General features: G+C 56.4%; 1 protein-coding gene across 1 annotated transcript in view; it reads right to left on the reverse strand.

The window, feature by feature from the left end:
- Positions 1 to 1,226: 1,226 nt before the first annotated feature.
- The window catches only part of PTPN5 (protein tyrosine phosphatase non-receptor type 5), a 46,232-nt gene continuing 29,398 nt past the window's right edge, over positions 1,227 to 18,060 (reverse strand). Inside the window, 13 exon segments of the mRNA XM_036325634.1 lie at positions 1,227 to 2,382; positions 2,764 to 2,877; positions 2,966 to 3,045; positions 3,047 to 3,130; positions 4,707 to 4,817; positions 5,316 to 5,453; positions 5,636 to 5,715; positions 9,474 to 9,558; positions 12,144 to 12,333; positions 13,525 to 13,766; positions 14,211 to 14,288; positions 14,539 to 14,622; positions 15,080 to 15,273. Of these exon segments, the coding sequence (XP_036181527.1) occupies positions 2,289 to 2,382; positions 2,764 to 2,877; positions 2,966 to 3,045; positions 3,047 to 3,130; positions 4,707 to 4,817; positions 5,316 to 5,453; positions 5,636 to 5,715; positions 9,474 to 9,558; positions 12,144 to 12,333; positions 13,525 to 13,766; positions 14,211 to 14,288; positions 14,539 to 14,622; positions 15,080 to 15,273 (1,574 nt within the window). The 3' untranslated portion in view covers positions 1,227 to 2,288.

The following is an 18,060-nucleotide window of genomic DNA, read 5'->3' on the forward strand; positions in this document are numbered from 1 at the left end:
CAGCTATCTGACACACTGCTTTGGGGGAGGGGAGGGGGCAGAGGGTGGGCAGACGTGGGGCTGGAGCCAAGCCTGGAGGAAATGCTGGGCATGGGCGGGCAGGGAGCTGAGGATGGTGGCCCAGGGGTACTTTACCTGTTTCTTTGTGGCAGAGGTTTTGCTTCTCACTGCTGCCGGTTGGGAACGCTTTGAGCTGAGGGGCTCAGAGTTGTGTGTGTGTGTGTAGCACGCGCACATGCACAGTCCAATGGGAAGGTCAAGGCGGTCTGTTATTTTGCACAAGTCCAGGGGCTACCATTCATGTATGTATGGTGCCTGCACAGCCTGTTAGTCTTCCTCCCCCTTCCCACTCCTGCAGCCCAATCCCTCAGCCTGGGTTGAAGGGCAGGAGGTCCACCCCCTGTGGGAGGGTAGCTGGACACCATGCCCCTACCCCTGACCTCCATCCCAGCTGTTCAAGCCTCTCCTTATTCTTTCCTGACTGTCTGTAGTCTACCTGCATGGTTAGACCGGCGACCAGCCCACACAAGGTTCTGGCACCTGGAAGGACCTGTTGGCTGATCAACAGCTCTGCCCTGGGCCGCCTCCTGTCTGGAAATGACCCCTGCTTGCCAGCCGTGGCATCACCGATGCTACTTTTGCTGCATCCCTGGGGGCAGGGGCAAGAATAGAGCAGGAGTGTCCAGAACTTGAGCCCCTGGGCAGATTCCCCAGGCCCACTGGGAGGGGTTACTCTCAGTCCAGGCCTTAAAAGGGAAATTACTGGGTTGCAGCTGCTGTTGGGACCTGTAGGGTTAGCATGGGATAAGTGTGCTGGCCAACAGGGAGGGGCTGGGGGTGGTGACCTGAATGTCCCCCTGCCTAGCCTTGGCTTCTCCGGCCCATCTGCCGGAACTGGTGCCCGGCCAGCCGCTTTGCCTTCGGTAGAAGCCTGCCACACCTGTTCCTGAGGCTTGCCCTGTCCCAGGGCTTCTGGCTGGATCGGGGTGAGGGTGTGTGAGGGTCTGTCCAATGGACTTCTTTGGCTTTGCAGATCTGGATTCTCTCCATACTCCCAATCTCCACAAGGGGGTGTTAGGGAGATGGATACACACACACACACACACACACACACACACACACACACACACAGAAAGAGGAGGAGGAGAAGGAGGGGGAGGAGGAGGAGGAGACCAGTACTAGGAGGCAGGGAGTGGACGGGAGAGGCAATCACAGACCCAGGAGGCCAGTTTTGCTCAAAATGCTCTGTTTATTGCTCTATTCAATGACCACGAGCAAATTATAAAAAGACACCAAATGTCTCTGTCTGCCGTGGAATAAATATTTAAAGTCAGCAATAAAAACACGTGGCTCCAAGATAACACATGTTGCCAAAGAGTCATGCATACCCCGCTGATGGGCTCTCAACACACGCGTGGACACAGGAACACACGCAGAGCTGCACGCAGCAAGACTCTTGGGAAGGCTTCCCACGGTGACACAGAAAAATGTTTCCCACAGATCTGGAGCGATTTCCCAACCCACCCTCAGAGCTCCCCCTCTCCCTCCCATCCCCACCAGGGCCCAGGTCCTCTGGGTGCACAGCCCCCATCTGTCCCCTTCCTCCCCAATGCCTCGCAGGCTGGCCACTGCCTCCTGAGGACCTGTGACACCCAGAGGCCAGCCAGGCTGTGATACTCTCCCCCCTCCCCCGCACCCAGAGACTTCTCCCTAGATGAGATCTCTCTTCCCACCCAGGAGCTTCCCACGCCTGGCCTCTAGGTCCTCCGGCCCTTCTCCCCACCCTGATCCCAATAACTGAGGGCAAAATGCAATCTGCCTGTTGGGAGAAGTGGGGTGGGGGCCAAGCCAGGCACCTCTGCTTGGGCTGCTTAGGGCCTGGAGCTCATGACCCCTATCCTAGGCTGAGGAGACACAGTGTCCGGTACAGACAGCAGAGATGGATGGACAGACAGAACACGCTGTGGCAGGACACTTGGAATGCAGCACAAACATTTTGGATCAAGTAGCGATGGAACCATCGTTAAAACTGAGGCCCCAGGTCTGCGTGGTGTGCGTCGGGTCCTGGAGCCCCAGGCCTGGCCTGGCACGTCCCTCCCCCACCCTGCCCCAATATATACAGTAGGAATTGCTATGTTGGGGGTCAGGGCCAGCTGGAGAGAAGGAAGCAGGAGGGGCAGGGAAGGGAGCAGGCCAGGACCTGAGGCTGGGCCCTGGGGGCGTGGCTGGGGTAAGGGCCCAGACTCAGGCTGGGTGGTGCCAGGAGGACCTCGGGGGGAGCAGAGAGGTCACTCTGGGGACTGGCGGGACAGCTGCTTCTCATACAGGCTCATGACATGATGCACAAACTGGTACTGCTCGCACGTCTGGATCATGCCGCCCCTGCCCGGCAGAGATGCATGGTAGGGAGGGGTCACTCATGAGAGGCCTCGTTTACGTGGAGGCTGGAGAGGCCAGCCCTAGCCAGGCAATCCCCTCAGCTCCTCCCTGCCCCTCCCAGCGCCGGTGCAGACAGCAGGGACAGAGATGGCATTCCAGCCACCCTCAGCCTGTCCTGGCCGCCCGCTGTTTCTCTTCCCTCTTCATCCAGCACCGCCTGTCCAGATCCAGCCCCTCCACTCATCTGACTTCCCTACCCCGTCAGCCAGCGGCCAGTCCATACCCAGTGTGCCCTCCGGCCCCTCACCCCAAGCACAGTCAGTCTCTCCCTTCTGCCCCTAGGGCTCACGCTCTCCATGTGCCCCACCCTGCCCGTGGGCTGACCTGTCCTGCCGGAGCTGGCACGTGGTCTTCAGGATGTCCACCACACCCTCCTGCCGCAGCTGCTGGCAGCAGATGCTGGTGGCAATGAAGCAGCCAGTCCTCCCAATCCCTGCGCTGAGGGCAGAGGGGATGGGTGGGGTGAGGGGCGGGGCAGCGGGGGTGGGTGGCTGCCCTGCCCTGGCGGGTGGCTGGGAGGACCCACCTGCAGTGGACGATGATGGGGGCGCAGTGCGGCCCCTCCTGCTGGGCAGCCTCCTCCACCTCCTGCACCTGGTGCAGGAGGTGGAGGGGGGGCCCGGTCTGGGGTCTTCTGGTCGGGCCAGGACGTAAACCAGTAATGCTTCAGGCCTCGCTCTTCAGTCCCGCTCTGTCCAGGAGACAGAGACCCACCCCAGATACACGTGAGCTCTGTGAGCCCACACAGCACAGAGATGGGGATGGGATGGGGTGGGGGGAGGAAGAACACAGGGGGGAGGACACAGGGAGTGGGGCCTCTGGCCTCTGCCATGGACACCACCTTGCCCAGTGGCACCAGACAGAGACCCAAAGCCAGCTTGGACGTGGCGGCTGGCCCGTGGAATCGGCATTGGTCTTCACACATCATCCAAGAGAGGCAAAGAGTCCCCTGTCCAATTCATTCCTGCCTCCCGGTTTCTCATTTTAACAAACAGCCCAGTCCCCCTGTAGCCACATGACCAGAGCTCAGGGACCTTCCTCTCGCCTTGCTGTGCTCGGTCTGACTCCCCCTCAACCTCTCTTTCTGGGGAAACAGGAAGCTGGTTCCTGGGGCCCTGGGTCATCTGGCTGTGAAAGCTCCTACAGCCTCTGCCCCCCACCCCCTTCCTGGCCCTTTCTGCCCTCCAGCCAGGTTTGTATTTCGGAGCTGGTCAGGTGGGCACTGCCCGCTGGGAGCAGAGTGCTCCCTGGCATCCTCTCCAGTGGAGAGGGGCAGCTCAGAGGAACAGACCTCAGGCTTTGCACTGGACCTTGTGACTGTCAGCTTCACTAGACTTCCCACTCGATCAGCTTCCTGGTGCCTGGCTCATCCCTGCCAGTCTTTGGGGTTATTAGAAGGGCTCTATCATTCCTTAAAGAGAGGATCCACTGATCCTCCCAACTCCAAATGAACAGTCTGCTCTCTTAGGCTGCTCCTGAAAGAAGCACAACTTCAGGGTGGGAGGATACCTTCCCCCACTCTTCTGGGCTGTTTCCTATTGCTCATATTTTGTGTCCGGCACCCCCCCAACTCCCCCCGCTTTTTTTTGTAATCACAACTTCCTCCTGCAACCCAAATGCAGCAAGGAGTGTCTACCCTCTGGTGGACAGATTGGGTACTACAGGCCAGAAGGCCTGCATCCCAGGTGAAGGGGATGCTTTTAGCAGGGATCTTGAAGTCACCGTGGTCTTTCAGTTATAAGGACAGTGCTGGAGGCAGCGGGAGACCCCCTATCCAGACGGTCCTGGGTTTAGGTGCATTTGAGGCAGAGCTGGAAGGCATTATGAATGACTGTGTAGACACACAGAGAGCCCAACAGCATAAAATACAACAGGTTTGGTCCTGCTTCTGTCCCCGGTCCATTCAGCCCTCCCTTATCCCTTGCTCACTAGTAATTCCTGGAAGACATAGGACAGCGGTTCTCAACCTGTGGGTCGCGACCCCTTTGGCGGTTGAACGACCCTTTCACAGGGGTCGCCTAAAACCATCCTGCATATCAGATATTTACATTAAGATTCACAACAGTAGCAACATTACAGTTACGAAGTAGCAACAAAAATAATTTTATGGTTGGGTCACAACATGAGGAACTGTATTTAAAGGGCCAGAAGGTTGAGAACCACTGACATAGGACTTGATTTCAGCTAGAGTGGACTCTGGAACCCTGTTCTTCTGTGGCATCCTCAATAAAGCCCTTGCCCCCTAACAGCCCTGCCCCAGGCCTCACCCTCAGGGAGATGAGTCGCAGCCGGTAATCCTCAGTGTGAATGACTTTGCGCACGGTGATCTCGACACCGTCATATACCACCTGCTCCTCCGGCCAATACTCGGTGCACTTCTGTAGGGCCAAGATCAGGCTGCGATTCACTCCCAGTTCCCCCAACCATACTCTCTCCAGTGCCCCTTCAGGGCCAGCCGGGAGAGCTATAAAGTGGCAATAGGTTTGCAGTTAGAGAGTACTGGGTTCAAAACTCAGCTTCGTAACCTTTAGGTTACCTCCCTTTTCTGAGCCTCAGTTACCTTATCTGGAAAATGGGAATAATACCCATCTTGAGTATGGAAATAGCCAGTGTCAGCCCTGGCAGCCTAGGAGGCAGCAGAGCATTCTGCTTAAGATCCTGGGCACTGGAGGTAGAGAGGCCAGCTCCAGGCTCTGCCTCTGAGTACTGATGTGGCCCTGAGCAAATGGCTTAACCTTGCTGAGCCTCCTCCTTCCTCACCTTGACTGTGGAGTGAGCACTACCGACCTCACAGGATTGTTGTAAGGACACGGAAACAAGAGGCTTAGGGTGGGCGCGAAGCTGCAGACACCTGGTAATGGTGCAGGGGTGCCTACCTCGTTCATCTCCTCGATGTTGGTGATCATGACAATGATGGGTGTGTGCTCCTGCCACACCATGTGCCAGAAGTCACCAACCGTGCTGACGATGGGTCCTTGAGTGGCAATGTACACCTTCTCCTCCCCACCGTAGCCCTGTGGCCAGCCAAGTCCAGGCTGTCAGGGTCAGACGCAATGTTCCTGGGGCCCAGTCCCCACACTCAGGCTCTTCCCGGGGCTGGCAGCCGCCGCACTGGCTTACGGACAGGCCTGGAGGATGGATCCCACCAGTTTGGGCCTCCTTTTCAGGGAGAGGGTGTTGGGATGGGGCTACGTACCCGGATGTAGTTGGCGTTGATGTAGGAACTCAGAGGGTCGTCAGGGTCTGGTGAAGTCAGACACACTCTGCTGTGAGGGTCTGGGGTGGGGGAGACAGGTGAGGCTGGGATCCGACGTGTGCAATCTTCCTGGGGCAGGGCCCACCTTGCCTGGCCCATTCAGGGCACCCACATTTCTTCTGAGACCCCAAATTCCTCCTTCCCCTGCCTGGTAGCAAAACATTCACCCTTTCCCATGGCCTGTTGAGGCAGGCGAGGTCCAGGCTGAAGAGGCGGGTTGAGTGTGAGGCCCTGGGTCTCTCCCTCTGTGGCATCAATGCCTGCCCCTTAAGCTGCCCTGGATTCACTGTGCCTAATGTTCTAGGGAGAAGAAAGCTAAGTAGAGAAAGGAGTTATCCAGGGGATACATCCTGGACAGCAGAGGTAGCAAGAGTTTGAATATACACTCTCACCAACGTGCTGAGTGCGCTTGGAAAGCACATGGCCTTTCTAAGCCTCAGTTTTCCTGTCTGTAATATGGGGGTAAAGACACCGACTTCCTGGGATTGTTGGGAAGACAGATGAGAAAACAGCTGTGAAAGTGCTAAGTAAAGTGCTTTATAGCTATAAAGGGCTGTTAAGATTTGGGGGATGAAAGCTGAGGAAGACTATTGGGATAAGAGGAGTAAAACCTTCCACGCCTGAGCTGAGGCTAGAGTTGCCGCAGCAGACACGTGTGCACAAAGGGTTTTTATTCTTCAATCCATTCACATGTCAAATCCCATGGTAAAAGACTCTCATAACATCCTGCTCTTCTTCCTGGGGTAGAATCTGTTTTATTCCCGCTAGCGCCTCCCTGCACTGACAGCTCTGTCAGCCTGCAGAGGCTGGGACTGAGGTGGAGACGGTGTGTGGGGGGCAGGGAGCTGGCTGGGGCCCCGGGTCCTGGCTGTGGTCTAGCTCTGTCACCAGCTCACGGTCTTTTCTCTGGGCCTCAGTTTCTCTCCTGTATAGGGGGCTGGGACGAAGGTAATTCAGGTGTGCACAGCATGGGGAGCGGCTAAGAGTCTGCACCACTGAGCCAGGCAACCTGGGTTCAAATCCTGGCTCTGACTTACTAGCTGTGCCAACATGGGCCACTTACTTCATCTCCCTGTGCCTTCTCTGTAAACTGGGGACATCCCTTTCAGAGCGGCCTTACTAATCTTGTAAAGGTTAAAGGGGTCCTCAGACCAGTGACTGAGCCCAGCACACAGACAACACTGCACAGTAGAAGTTGCTGCTGTTATTATCGCCATCCTTACACGCACTACCATCAGTAACAGGTAAAAAGAAGGATGCCAAGCGGCAGGAGAAACGGCATGAGCCTCTGCTCTCCAGCCTGTTACGCCTCAGCCCCGGTGCCCAAGGCTTTGGCAGGTGATTTGGGGGTAGGAGCAGGTCGGGGAGGGGCAGCTCTGTGGACAGAGGCGTAGAAGGATGTCGGGGTGGAGAAGAGCAAGGGTAAGCCCAGGGGGGCTCTGGCTGGCCAGCAGGACAGAGGAGCAGGGTGTGCTGCATGCGCCATCTCCCTTCCCCTTATCAGCGCTGCCCAGGTTAGGTGCCCAGACACCAGGGTCCTTGGTATTGAAGAACCACTGTGGGAAGGGAAATGGTCCTTTTAACCCTATGGTGCCTGGCACTGTGCTTGAGAGTAGAAACTCCAAGATAAACAAGACACAGTCCCTGCTCCTAAGTGCTGGGCAGGCAGACAAGCAGTGTGTGGCCTGTGAGCACTGTGTGTGGCCCTAGTTTCCCGGAACAGGGGCACCTGGACTAGGTGTGAGGGACCAGTAGGAGGAGGAGGAGGGCACACCATTCAGTCTGATTCAAGTGCCCGGGGCAGGGAGGGGCTGCTGAGAGATGAGTATGTGTGTGTGGGGGGAATCTGTTGACTGAGGGTCTTATAAGCCGTGATGATCAGCCTGGACCTAACCCCGAGGATTACAGGGTGACGTGACAGTGTTGAAGGAGGAGAAAGACGACTGGATTTTGGTTTTGCGTCATTTTGGCGACAATGATAGAAGATGGACAGGAGGGTAGGATGTGGGAGTCACACCAGTTAGAAGATTATTGCAATGCTCCAAGTGAGACGTGTCTGGGGTCAGAGGGCTGCCCTGCCCTGCACAACTCCAGGGAGCATTACTTGTCAATGCCGTCGATGTACATGGCACCCTCTGAAACTGGGCAACTACCCCCCACCCCTAAAAAGTTACTTGGCAGTGAGGATGGAGAAGGGGCACTAGATTTGAGACATCCACTCACTCACCCACCCACTCACCCATTCATTCACTCAGATAGGTGCAGAGGCTACCATGCGCCAGGCGCCCTTGGTGCTTGGGAGACAGTGGCGAAACGGACAGAAATTGCTCCCCTGCATCTTGTTCTCAGTGCTGCTGCTGGGTTCCTGGCCACTCTGTACTGTCACTGTCCACAGCCCTGTCTCTTCCATCAGCTTGCGAGCCTCTAGCGCACAGTCTGTGTCTCACTCACGTCTGATTTCTCAGCCCTGGGGGCAGGGGCTCAGGCAATACGAGCAAAATGAGTGTGAGAACAAACCTCAGGGCGTCCTGGACCTAAGAGGGGACCTCTGCCACTGCCCTGCCCTCTGTCACTGCCCCCACCCCCTCAGCCTCAGCCCAGCCTCAGAGGGAAAGGGGTCAGTTCTTGCTGGCCACAGAGAATGTTCTCTCTTGGGCTTGGAGGCCTGGAGGCTCAGCGTGGCTCAAAGCCTCTCAGGAATCCAGGGCCAGGTGGCGAGATGGTCCGAGTCCCGCCCTCCCCCAGTGGCCACTCTGCATGGCCAGCAAAGGCTTAGGTTCTGGGGTCCACGAGCCCCTCCCTCCAGGTGGGGCTAGGTGGGTGCGGGAGAGCAAGACAGGGGAAGAGGTGAGCAGCCCTGAGCAGTGCCTCCTGGCCTTACATGGTGCTTTGTTTAACCGGAACCACCTAGAGGCTGTGTAACCATAGCAACCACAAGTCACTATTTTAAAAGTTAAAAATAAGTCATGACATCTTCCATGTTGTTGGAGATGCTGATGGCAAAGCTGCCTTTTTAAAGCCTTGTCACTCCATAAACGGACTGGAGTAGGTTTGTGGGGATTCACTTTCAACAAGTCACCCCTCCGAGCTGGCCCGGGGGCCTGGGGCCAGAACTCGGCAGGGTGACTTGCAGACAGGGGCTCCATTAAAGAGACCTGAAAATGACACCCCAGGGCTGAAAGAGAAACCTTGGGCCACCTGGTCTACCCACCCCCGGGGAGGGAAAACCCCTATCAGACCCTCCAGGGGCTGCTCGGGGACTGTTTGAACACCCTCCCTGACGGGCACTTACTCCCCGACAGGCGGCTCACTCCCCGGTAGAGGATGCACAATCTGGACAAAACACACTCGGGGTCGACAAAAGGGCCCGATTCAGGGTCAGAGAGACCTGGTTTGAAACTCAGTTCTGTGTGACTGTGGATGGGCCACTTAACCTCTCGAGCCTTAATTGCCTCTCCTTAAAACCTGCCCACTCCGAAGAGACCCAGGATGCGAGAACACCCTGCTGACACCACGCACTGTGTCGGAGCTGCTGCTGTCGTCACTCTTTCTGGGTTTCCTCGGAGCCCAGCACAACACCCGGCCACGGGAAGGGTCCGGAGAGTGCGTGTGAAGGAATGAATTAACCTCTGCCCTCAGTAGGGGGTGTTTCTCTTCACTGGGCATCGCCTGGAGGCCCAGCTCTGGGGTTCAGGTCTCCCTCAGGGTGAGGAGATACCCAGGGGAGGGTGAACCCCCCCCCCCCAACCCCCCTACCCCCAGGGCACTGAGTACTCACTGGGAAGGATGGTTTTGTACCGGTTCTTCCGTACCAGCCCAGGGATGTCATACTCTTTCGGATCCACAAAGTTCATGGGGATTTCCTGCAGGAGGAAGGACGTGGGGATATGGCAGCCGTGGGCTGATTCTCACAGATGTTTGAACCCAGGGGCTGCTGTGCCCCAACTTCTAGTCCAGGGGCTGGTTTGAGTGCATGCGTTCATTCAACATTTACTATTAAATGAGTTCGTGAATATACAAAATGCAATTAGAACACTGTCTGGCATGCAATGGGTACGTAAAAAAATGTTATCATTACTACTGTCTACTGAGGGCCAGTCTGGCACAGAGTAGACACTAAATAAATGGTCAATAAACAAGAACAAGAGTTTGAAAAGCAATCTGGCCAGTCACCAGCATCTCCCACACTCCCTGCGCTGCAGCCAAACTGAGTGGCTTTGTTGATCTGTGTTCCCACCCTGGACATCCCCACCTCAGGACCTGGGGTTGTGCTGCTCACTCTGTGCCCCACCCGATTCTCATCTTCTCATGTCCTTCCTGTCCATCATAAATGCCACTTCCTCCAAGAAGCCTCCTCTGATTCTCTAGCAGGAGAGGAGTCTCCTGAGCTCCCAGGACCGTATTTGCACCTCCCAATCATTCTGTGTCAAGAGCTCCAAGTCTGGACTTCTCTGCCTGGAATATGAGGTCTTCTGGGGTCTGGCCTTCCTTTACCACCAGCTGCTTTCAAGATTCCCGTCCTTCAGTTATGCCCGTTCCTTCCTGTTGCTAATATGCCATTCTCCATCTCGCCTCCAGGTCTGAATTCGTGGCATTCCACTTGCAAGGAGCACCCCTCTTCAGTTCTCCACACCATTCCCACCCTTCAGGCTCCCCTCTAGCCTCACCTCCCCCCATGTCCTCTGGGATGACTCCCCAGTGCTTCTCACTTCTTCACTCCCCTTCTATCTGTCCACACACGGTCCTATAGCGTTCACTGTGTCTGGGCCCACTAAGTACGCTCTTTGTAAAATGAGGATCATAACACTTTCTAGGGTTGTTGTGAGACTCAAAAGAATAAAAACATGTGCAAAAGCGCCGTGGGGTGGGTGTGCAGGCTGTGTTCCTTTCTCTGGGCAAGATCGACAACGATCTACCGAACAAGAAGTGCTGAGAGGACGCAAGTCCCCTTCAAGGGGAGGTGATGGTGGTGGGAACTTGGGGTGGGATCGTCCAGGAAGGCTTTCTAGAGGCATCAGGGGTGGGAGATGATGTGCAAAAAGGCCCTGGAGGAGAAAAACATGGGGGTGGGGGGTGCTGGCCTAGTTTGAGGTAGACAGTCCCTGCAGGGGCTGGGGGACATAAGGCTAGAAAAGGGGTCTCAGGCTAGCCCAACTCGGATAATGCAGGCCATGCCAAGCTCTGCAGAATTTGGAGCAGTGGGTCACAAGGTGATGGAGGTCTTCTCAGAGAGCCATTGTGTCCATACAGGGAGCAGGGGGTGGGGGGGAGGGGGAGGGGAGTTGTGAGGGAGGCACATCGGTTCCCCATCCCCCTGGCTTCTCCCAGGAGAGACTCTCCTCAAATACTCATGGCCTCTCGCCCATCCTGCCCACAGAGGTGGGCAAGTAGCCTGACGGGTGCATTTGATTGAGGAATGGGCTTTTGGGTGCCAGCCTCCTCCTTCCTCCTCCTCTTGGGCCCTCCTGCCAGGAAAGAATTATAGGGATGCCCCATGGGGCCCATGATATGCCAGTACCACATGGCGTGGGTAGAAAATTTAAATCTGGGGGTATTAGGAAGCTCACTATTGCTACATACTTAAGCCTCCTTTTAAACCTCGTCTTCACCAACAAAACTAAAGACGATACTGTGATCTCCTAGGACTTAGCTCTTAACTGGTTGAGCATCCAGGCAGGTAAAACAGGTGGCATTTACTGGGCCCCTTGAAGTCCAACAGGAGGCAGCTTCAGGCTGTAGCACAAGTCTAGAGAGCAGGTGATTAGATCTCCCTAAGCTACAGCTAGAAAGATGTCAAAAGGGGCACGGACAATGCTTGGTGATGTCGGGCAGGAGGAGGGTGGGAAAGTAGCAGCCAGAGGGAGGGCTTTCTATAGCTTTCAAAGCACAGGGCTAGCCCTAGCCGGTTTGGCTCAGTGGATAGAGCATCGGCTTCCAGACCAAAGGGTTCTGAATTGGATTCTGGTCAAGGGCACCTACATTGGTTGCAGGCTCCTCCCTGGCTCATGCCCTGGTCAGGGCGCAAGCAGGAGGCAACCAATCAATATGTTTCTCTCACATGGATATTTCTCTCTGTCTTTCCTTCTCTCTTCCACTCTCTCTAAAAATCAATGGAAAAATATCCTGAGGTGAGGATTTAAAGAAAATCCACAGGGCTGGGACCTGAAGACTCAGGAATGCCACTGAATACCAATCACCCGGCTGGCTGCTTGGCACACCTTAGTGATCCCTTTAATCCTTGCAACATCCCCATTTTCTAGATGAGAAACCGAGGCCCAGAGGGGAAGCAGCTTGCCCAAGACACGAGGAGAACGGATAACACAAAAACAATGGTGTTCATCTATCAGATGCTGAGTGCTGGGCACCCCACTCCGGTGCCCTGCTAGTTAGGCGACTGACTGAGTAGAGGGGTCTGCCCACCAAGGGGTAGCGGGCTCAGAGGACTCACAAAGAATTCCGCCTGCAGCAGGAAGGGGTCCAGGGCCTTCTCGTGGAGCTCCTCGGCCCGCAGGACGCGGGAGGCACTGAGCAGGTACTCTCGGGATGACTCCTCGCGGGGGGACATGAGGTAGCCGAAGCCCTCCTCGTTGCAGCCGGGTGTGCACATGTCCAGGGTCAGGGAGACGTTGGAGCCCCTCCTGGAAGGACCGGGAAAGGGGGAGTAGGTCTCAGGGGCAGGGAGGGGCATCAGCTTGGGGCTTGGAGTGGGAAGATGAGGGACAGAGAGAGCAGGGTTGGGAACTGGGTGGGCTCCAAGAAGAGGAGTGGGGGTGCGACAAGGAGCACAAGTCTCAGCCCCAGGCGTGGGCCTGCCTCGCCGCCTCCTGCAGTAGAGTAGCTGCCTGAGTGAGGAGTTGGAGGCCCCAGATCCAAAGGTTTCAGCTGAGGCCCCTTAACGCAGGCTGCCCCTGGGCTCTCCTCTGTCAGTCCCGGAGGCAGCACCCAGCCCTGTGGCCCCCAGGAAACCCCCAGAGAGAGGGCACCTGCCTAGATCAGAGAAGCAGGGCGTGGCCCTTGGTAGCACAGTCCTGGACCCGGCAGTCTGGGATGAGGTGGCCAATGAGTCAAGGTCATCTCATCGAGGAGGGGCCGGGACCCTCGCTGTCAGGGAAAGAGGGAGTTCCGAGGGCAGCATGGCAGCGGCAAGGGGGTCTGCCCTGGACAGACTCCTCTGTGTTCACTGTCCAAGGGCCCAGCACAGGGAGGGCCCTCATTACATGGAAAGGGAAACCGAGTCCCAGAGAGGGGACAAGCATTGTCCAGCTCGTGCAGTAAGGGGGCAGCAGAGCTGAAACAAAAAGCTGGGTGTACTGACTCCTCATTCCGCGCTCTGTCCATGACATCGTGTGTGCAACTCAAACTGGTGTGATCTGAAAAGAGGGTGTCGACACCTCCCAAAGTGTGATCTGGGGAACACAGGGACACACTCTATAAACGGTTCTGTGGTCAAGCGACTTTGAGGAATGTCACATACACCCCATTGCTGATTTACAGTGAACAGGAGCATGTTAAAGGACCTGACAAGACCTGCAGTAAAGAAACATACCCAACTTACTAGCACAGAGGAATGTATGGGTGCGTGTGCTCGTGTATACCCTTGTGCGTGTGCTCATGTATACCCTGTGCATGCCTATGTGCTTGTGTGCAGTTACAGTATTTCTCAGCACTCACCTTGGGGCATTCTGATCAGACCTAAAGAGCATGTGTTTACACTGGCTAAGCTACGAGGTCAGCCCGGTCTTGGGCACTGGGAGTTAAGAGTCAGGCATCTGACAGGGAGCTGAGAGGTCCAGGGCCCAGAGAGCCCACCCCTCCTCCACGCCTCCCACCTCTCCTGCAGACCCATGGACTTGACGGTCAGCGAGGCGGGGTCGGCCTCAGGCTTGATGTCCATTGTGCAGTCAAACACAGGAGTCTCGGGGACGGGGTCCAGGTCCAGGAAGTCATCTTCGACCTTCTCTTCCATCCACTCCGAGTAGGTGAAGGAGGGCTGGCGGCTTACAGACTGGCGCCTGTCCTCAGGGGGCAGTGGTGTGGGTGGCTCTGGGGGAGCCCTCAGGAGGTGCCACACCTGGTTGGAGGGATACAGCATCACGGACTTGGGACCATGCTGCTGCCCCCTCGCTGGTGGGCTGCGCATGGAAGTAAGCCCCTTGCCCCTCAATATGTCTAGAGCAGCCCTGCTCTCCTGGGAGCTATCTGCACAGCACTGCCCCTCACAGGGATGGCAGGCTCCACCCTCACCTTGTCCTCCCTGACCCCTCCCTCCCTCCCTCGACCTCTCAGCTTCTTGTGGATTGAGGGCTTCTTGGTGGGCTGTGGGGGCTCCTACTTGTCTTCTCCCTGCCTCGGCCCTGCTCCCCTGCCTAGAACACTGTAGAACAATTCTGAAGGTGCTCTCACCCCATGCGGGGCACACTGATGGAGAGAGACAAACAGCCCATCCCTCAGACAGACCCAGAATGTCTAACGGGGGCTGGTGGGGATCAGGCCTCAGGGTTAGGAGGCACCTTACCAGGCTGGTAACGAGGAGCACAGACAGAGAGACCAGCAGCAGACTGGGGACTTCCCAGGTCCCAATGCCCAGCCAGGCCTGGGGAACACCAGACAGACAGGTCAAGGTGGTCGGGGGTGGGGTGGGGAGGGGGCAGAGTTCTCATCTGTTTCAACAGGGACAGAACCAAGGCTCTGAAAACTTCAGATCAGACCTGGGTGGGGAGCAGGGAGAAGAGCTCCAGGGGGTGGGGCTGCCTTCGGAACTCAGAGACGGCCCGCGCAGGGCTTGGTGCGAAGGGAGGCCCCCCACCGCTGCCCCTGCCCTGGAGGTCCCGGAGCTTACTCACCCTGGGTCCCAGCTGTTCCAGGAGTGTGGCATTCTGCAACCAGCTGGGGCCGTAGCCGCTGAGCCAGAGCATGCCGCAGGCAAGCTGGACAAGTGCACTGAGTTAGGAGCCTGGGCTCTGTGCGTCCCTTCCCACTCCAGCCTGGCCCCAAGGTCCAGCCTGCACAGCTGAGGGATGGGCCCAGGTCCTGCGTGCCAAAGAAGGCCCAGGACTCTCTCTGGGGAAGAGCTGACTACAGGAGTCAACGGATAGCCCTTCCCAGGGGCCCCCGAGACAGGAAGTCCTCAGAGAGACCCCTGCAGGGCCAGAGGCTTGGGAGGAGGCTGTTCCTGCTCCTGGGGTGAGAAAGGGCAGGGTGTGAGGGGCTTGGCTATGGAGGCGGTAGCTCAGAACTCCAGCTGAGGGCTGGGAGTCACCGAGGGGCGCTAAGCAGGACCCTCACCTCTCAGCATCCCCAGGTGGCCAGCTTGGGGAGGAGGTGGAGGGCTGTCCCTCAACCCGTACTCTTTCCAATCCCTCCTGGGGCCTGTGATGTCCTTACCAGGAACTGGGAGGCAGCCAACAGGCACAGGCTGCTCTTGACCGTGAGGGAGTGGCTCCAGGTGCCCGGAGGTGGCGGCTTCTGAGCTGGCTCAGAGGGCGATGAAGGAGGGGGTGGCGGTGGCATTTCTCTCCGCGAGTCCGTGAGCTCTTCGGCCTGGTCCAGGGCCTCCATCACTACCGGCTGGGGGAGACCTGTGGAAGGAGGACAGCCGGCCGCTGACTCGGGGGCCGTGGGCCCACGGTGGCCGCTCCTCCTGGGGCTGCCGTGCCTTCCTCTCAATCCGGGATCAGTCAGCGTGGCTCCACTTCCAGCAGTCACCCTCGATTAGCAAAGCAATATTCACCTACCTTCGTCAGAAACAGCTAAGTGTGGGTGGACAAATTATTTCTCTTTTATTTCTCCAGTAACAGAGTTAAAATGGCAGGAGGTTTTTCAGGGAGTTAACATCCTTGTGTTTATGCAGCTTCATTCTTTTCCATTTCTTAAGGAAACAAAAAACAACCACCTCAAACTCAATTAAAGAGAGAGAGAGAGAGAGAAAAGATACAGCACAGCCAGGTTGTGCACGTGAATAACCCGCCCACGCCTGCCTTCCGGATTTTTGACTCCCCGTGCCCTGGGCTCCGACTGGGGCTTGGGGCTGGAGGCTGGACACGTGACAAGATCCTAGCTACAGCCCTTCCCCAACCTCGAGGACCACCCCCCGCCCCCCCCCCCCCCCCCCCCGCCCCCGAACTGAGGAGGTGTGTGGGCGGGCAGGGTGGTGGGTAGGAAAATCTGGGTGTAATAAAATTGATTATCCAATGTCTGGAATTCAGTTCTGGGTCTGTCCCTCCTTGTGTGACCCTGGGAGGGTCACCCCCTCTCTGGGCCTCAGTTTCCACACCTGGACAGTGCGAGCTGGGCTCAGCCCTTGGATTTCTAACTGTGCTTTGTGGAGCCCTAGTATTCACTCAGGTGCACCAGGTATTACCAAGCGCCGAGTCCCTCTGCCTGCGAAGCTCTGCTTGTCCCCGTGCCACCTCCTGGGTTTCCTTTAGATCATTTCAACACAAGCTTCCACTCCTGAGAGAGTCTGACCACCACTGGCTTAGATCTGGGGCCCTGACTGCAGTGCAGGGATTCCAGCAGCAGCAGCCACCTTGCTGAGTCCCGGATGTGGAAGATCCCCATCCAAGGCCACACGTTCCAGTCTACTGCCAAGAAGGGAGGGACCAGCAACAGGGCTGTGTAATGCTCGACTGTGGGGATGGAACTGTCCACACACCGCTGTGTATATGGGGCAATGGATCCCTCTTCTGGTTGGGGGCCAATGGAACACCCACAGCAAGACCACATGAGGCCAACGTAGCTGTCTGTCCTTGTGCTCGCTCGCTCGCTCACGGGACGTTGACTGAGTCTCTCCCGTGGCCTGGACCAACGGTGCCGTGCAGAGCGCAGGACCCGGAAAGAGCTGCATTTCCACCACAGGCGCCTCCTTTGCAGATGCTGACCTGTAAGGCTCCCTACCTGCTGTGTTCCAGCCACACCCCGTGCATTTCCTCAGGTGAGTCCACCCTCGGTACTTGGCATAGGCGATTCCCTCTGTCTGGAACATACCTCCAACACCCTGCACCCCCCTCCCCCCTGTCATCCCCCCACTTTGCCAAGTTAACTCCCATTCCTCTTGTAGAACTCAATCAGTGTCACCAGACGTAGGCCCTGCCCTATCATGTGCGCCGGGTACCCTAAGCCTCTCCTTCGTCCCAGCAGCAGCAATACCCCTGGAATGTGCAAGGCTCTGCTCTGAGGGCTTTACCTTTGCTGATTTACTTGCTTGATAGTACTCCTATGAAGTGGATACTACTATTATCCTCTTTACAGAAGACCAAGATGAGGCTAGCTGATAAGTGGCTGAGGTGGGTTTAAACTGAGGCAGCTGGACAGGCTCTGGGCCACATTACACTCACTACAGTTTGTACAATTATTTGTTGAGCCAGCCACTGTGGCTCAGTGGTTGAGCATCGACCCATGACCCGGAAGGTCCTGGCTCGATTCCCGGTCAGGGCACATGACCAGGTTGCATGCTTGATCGCCAGTGTGGGTTGTGTGGGAGGCAGCTGCTGGCTGATTCTCTCTCATCATTGATGTTTCTATCCCTCTCTTCTTCTCCTTTCCTCTCTCTGAAATCAATTAAAAAAACATATTTAAGAACACGTATTTGTTGAATATCATCTCCCCCACTGTAAGTTCCATAAAGGCAGGAGTGGTATCAGTTTTGTTCATCATGATTGTCCACAGCGTTTAACACAAGTCCTGGCATATAATCCTGCCGTAAATACTTATCAGTGAATGATGATGCGCAAGTGATCATCTTTGGCTCAGTTTTCTTACTGATAAGTGGGGACAATCATACCTGCTTTGAAAAGGTGTTACGAAGACTTTAGATAAAACATGCAGCATGGTGTTTTATCTGGAAGCATCTAGAAGGTGCTTGATACATGTCAGATGATGATAATGTTTCCTGGGTAAAACAGCAGTGGATTCATACAGTGCATTAAGTGACAAATCTGAGTGCTGCTGGAGTCCATGGGGGCTGGGGGAGGGCCTCCACCTTTGCCCACAGAGACTACAGTTACGAACCACAGGAGTGCACAGCTCAGATCCTGGCCGGCAAGGCGAAAAGAAAAACAAAACTACTGCTAAGAGATGGATCATGCAGGAAGCCAAGAGTTTCCACTATAGATACGCAGAGGTTTTATTGCTCAAGTGGCAAGGTCTCCACCCACACCCTCTGAAAAAGCAGCGGAGGGATGCTGCCAAATATGGAAGGCTGGGAGGGGCACACAAGCTCCCTCCTTCTCCCTGAGCCTCGGGTGCCTTATCGGTAAAACGAGGGGCTTGAACTAGAACTCCGTGCTTCTCAGATGTTCCTGCCACCCGGAGGACAGGGGGCTGGGTCTTGGGAAAACACAAGCTCAAACAATTTTGAACGTGGC

The sequence above is a fragment of the Myotis myotis genome, unplaced genomic scaffold (genome assembly GCF_014108235.1).
Source record: "Myotis myotis isolate mMyoMyo1 unplaced genomic scaffold, mMyoMyo1.p scaffold_m19_p_10, whole genome shotgun sequence".
In the NCBI taxonomy this organism is placed as follows: Eukaryota; Metazoa; Chordata; class Mammalia; order Chiroptera; family Vespertilionidae; genus Myotis; species Myotis myotis.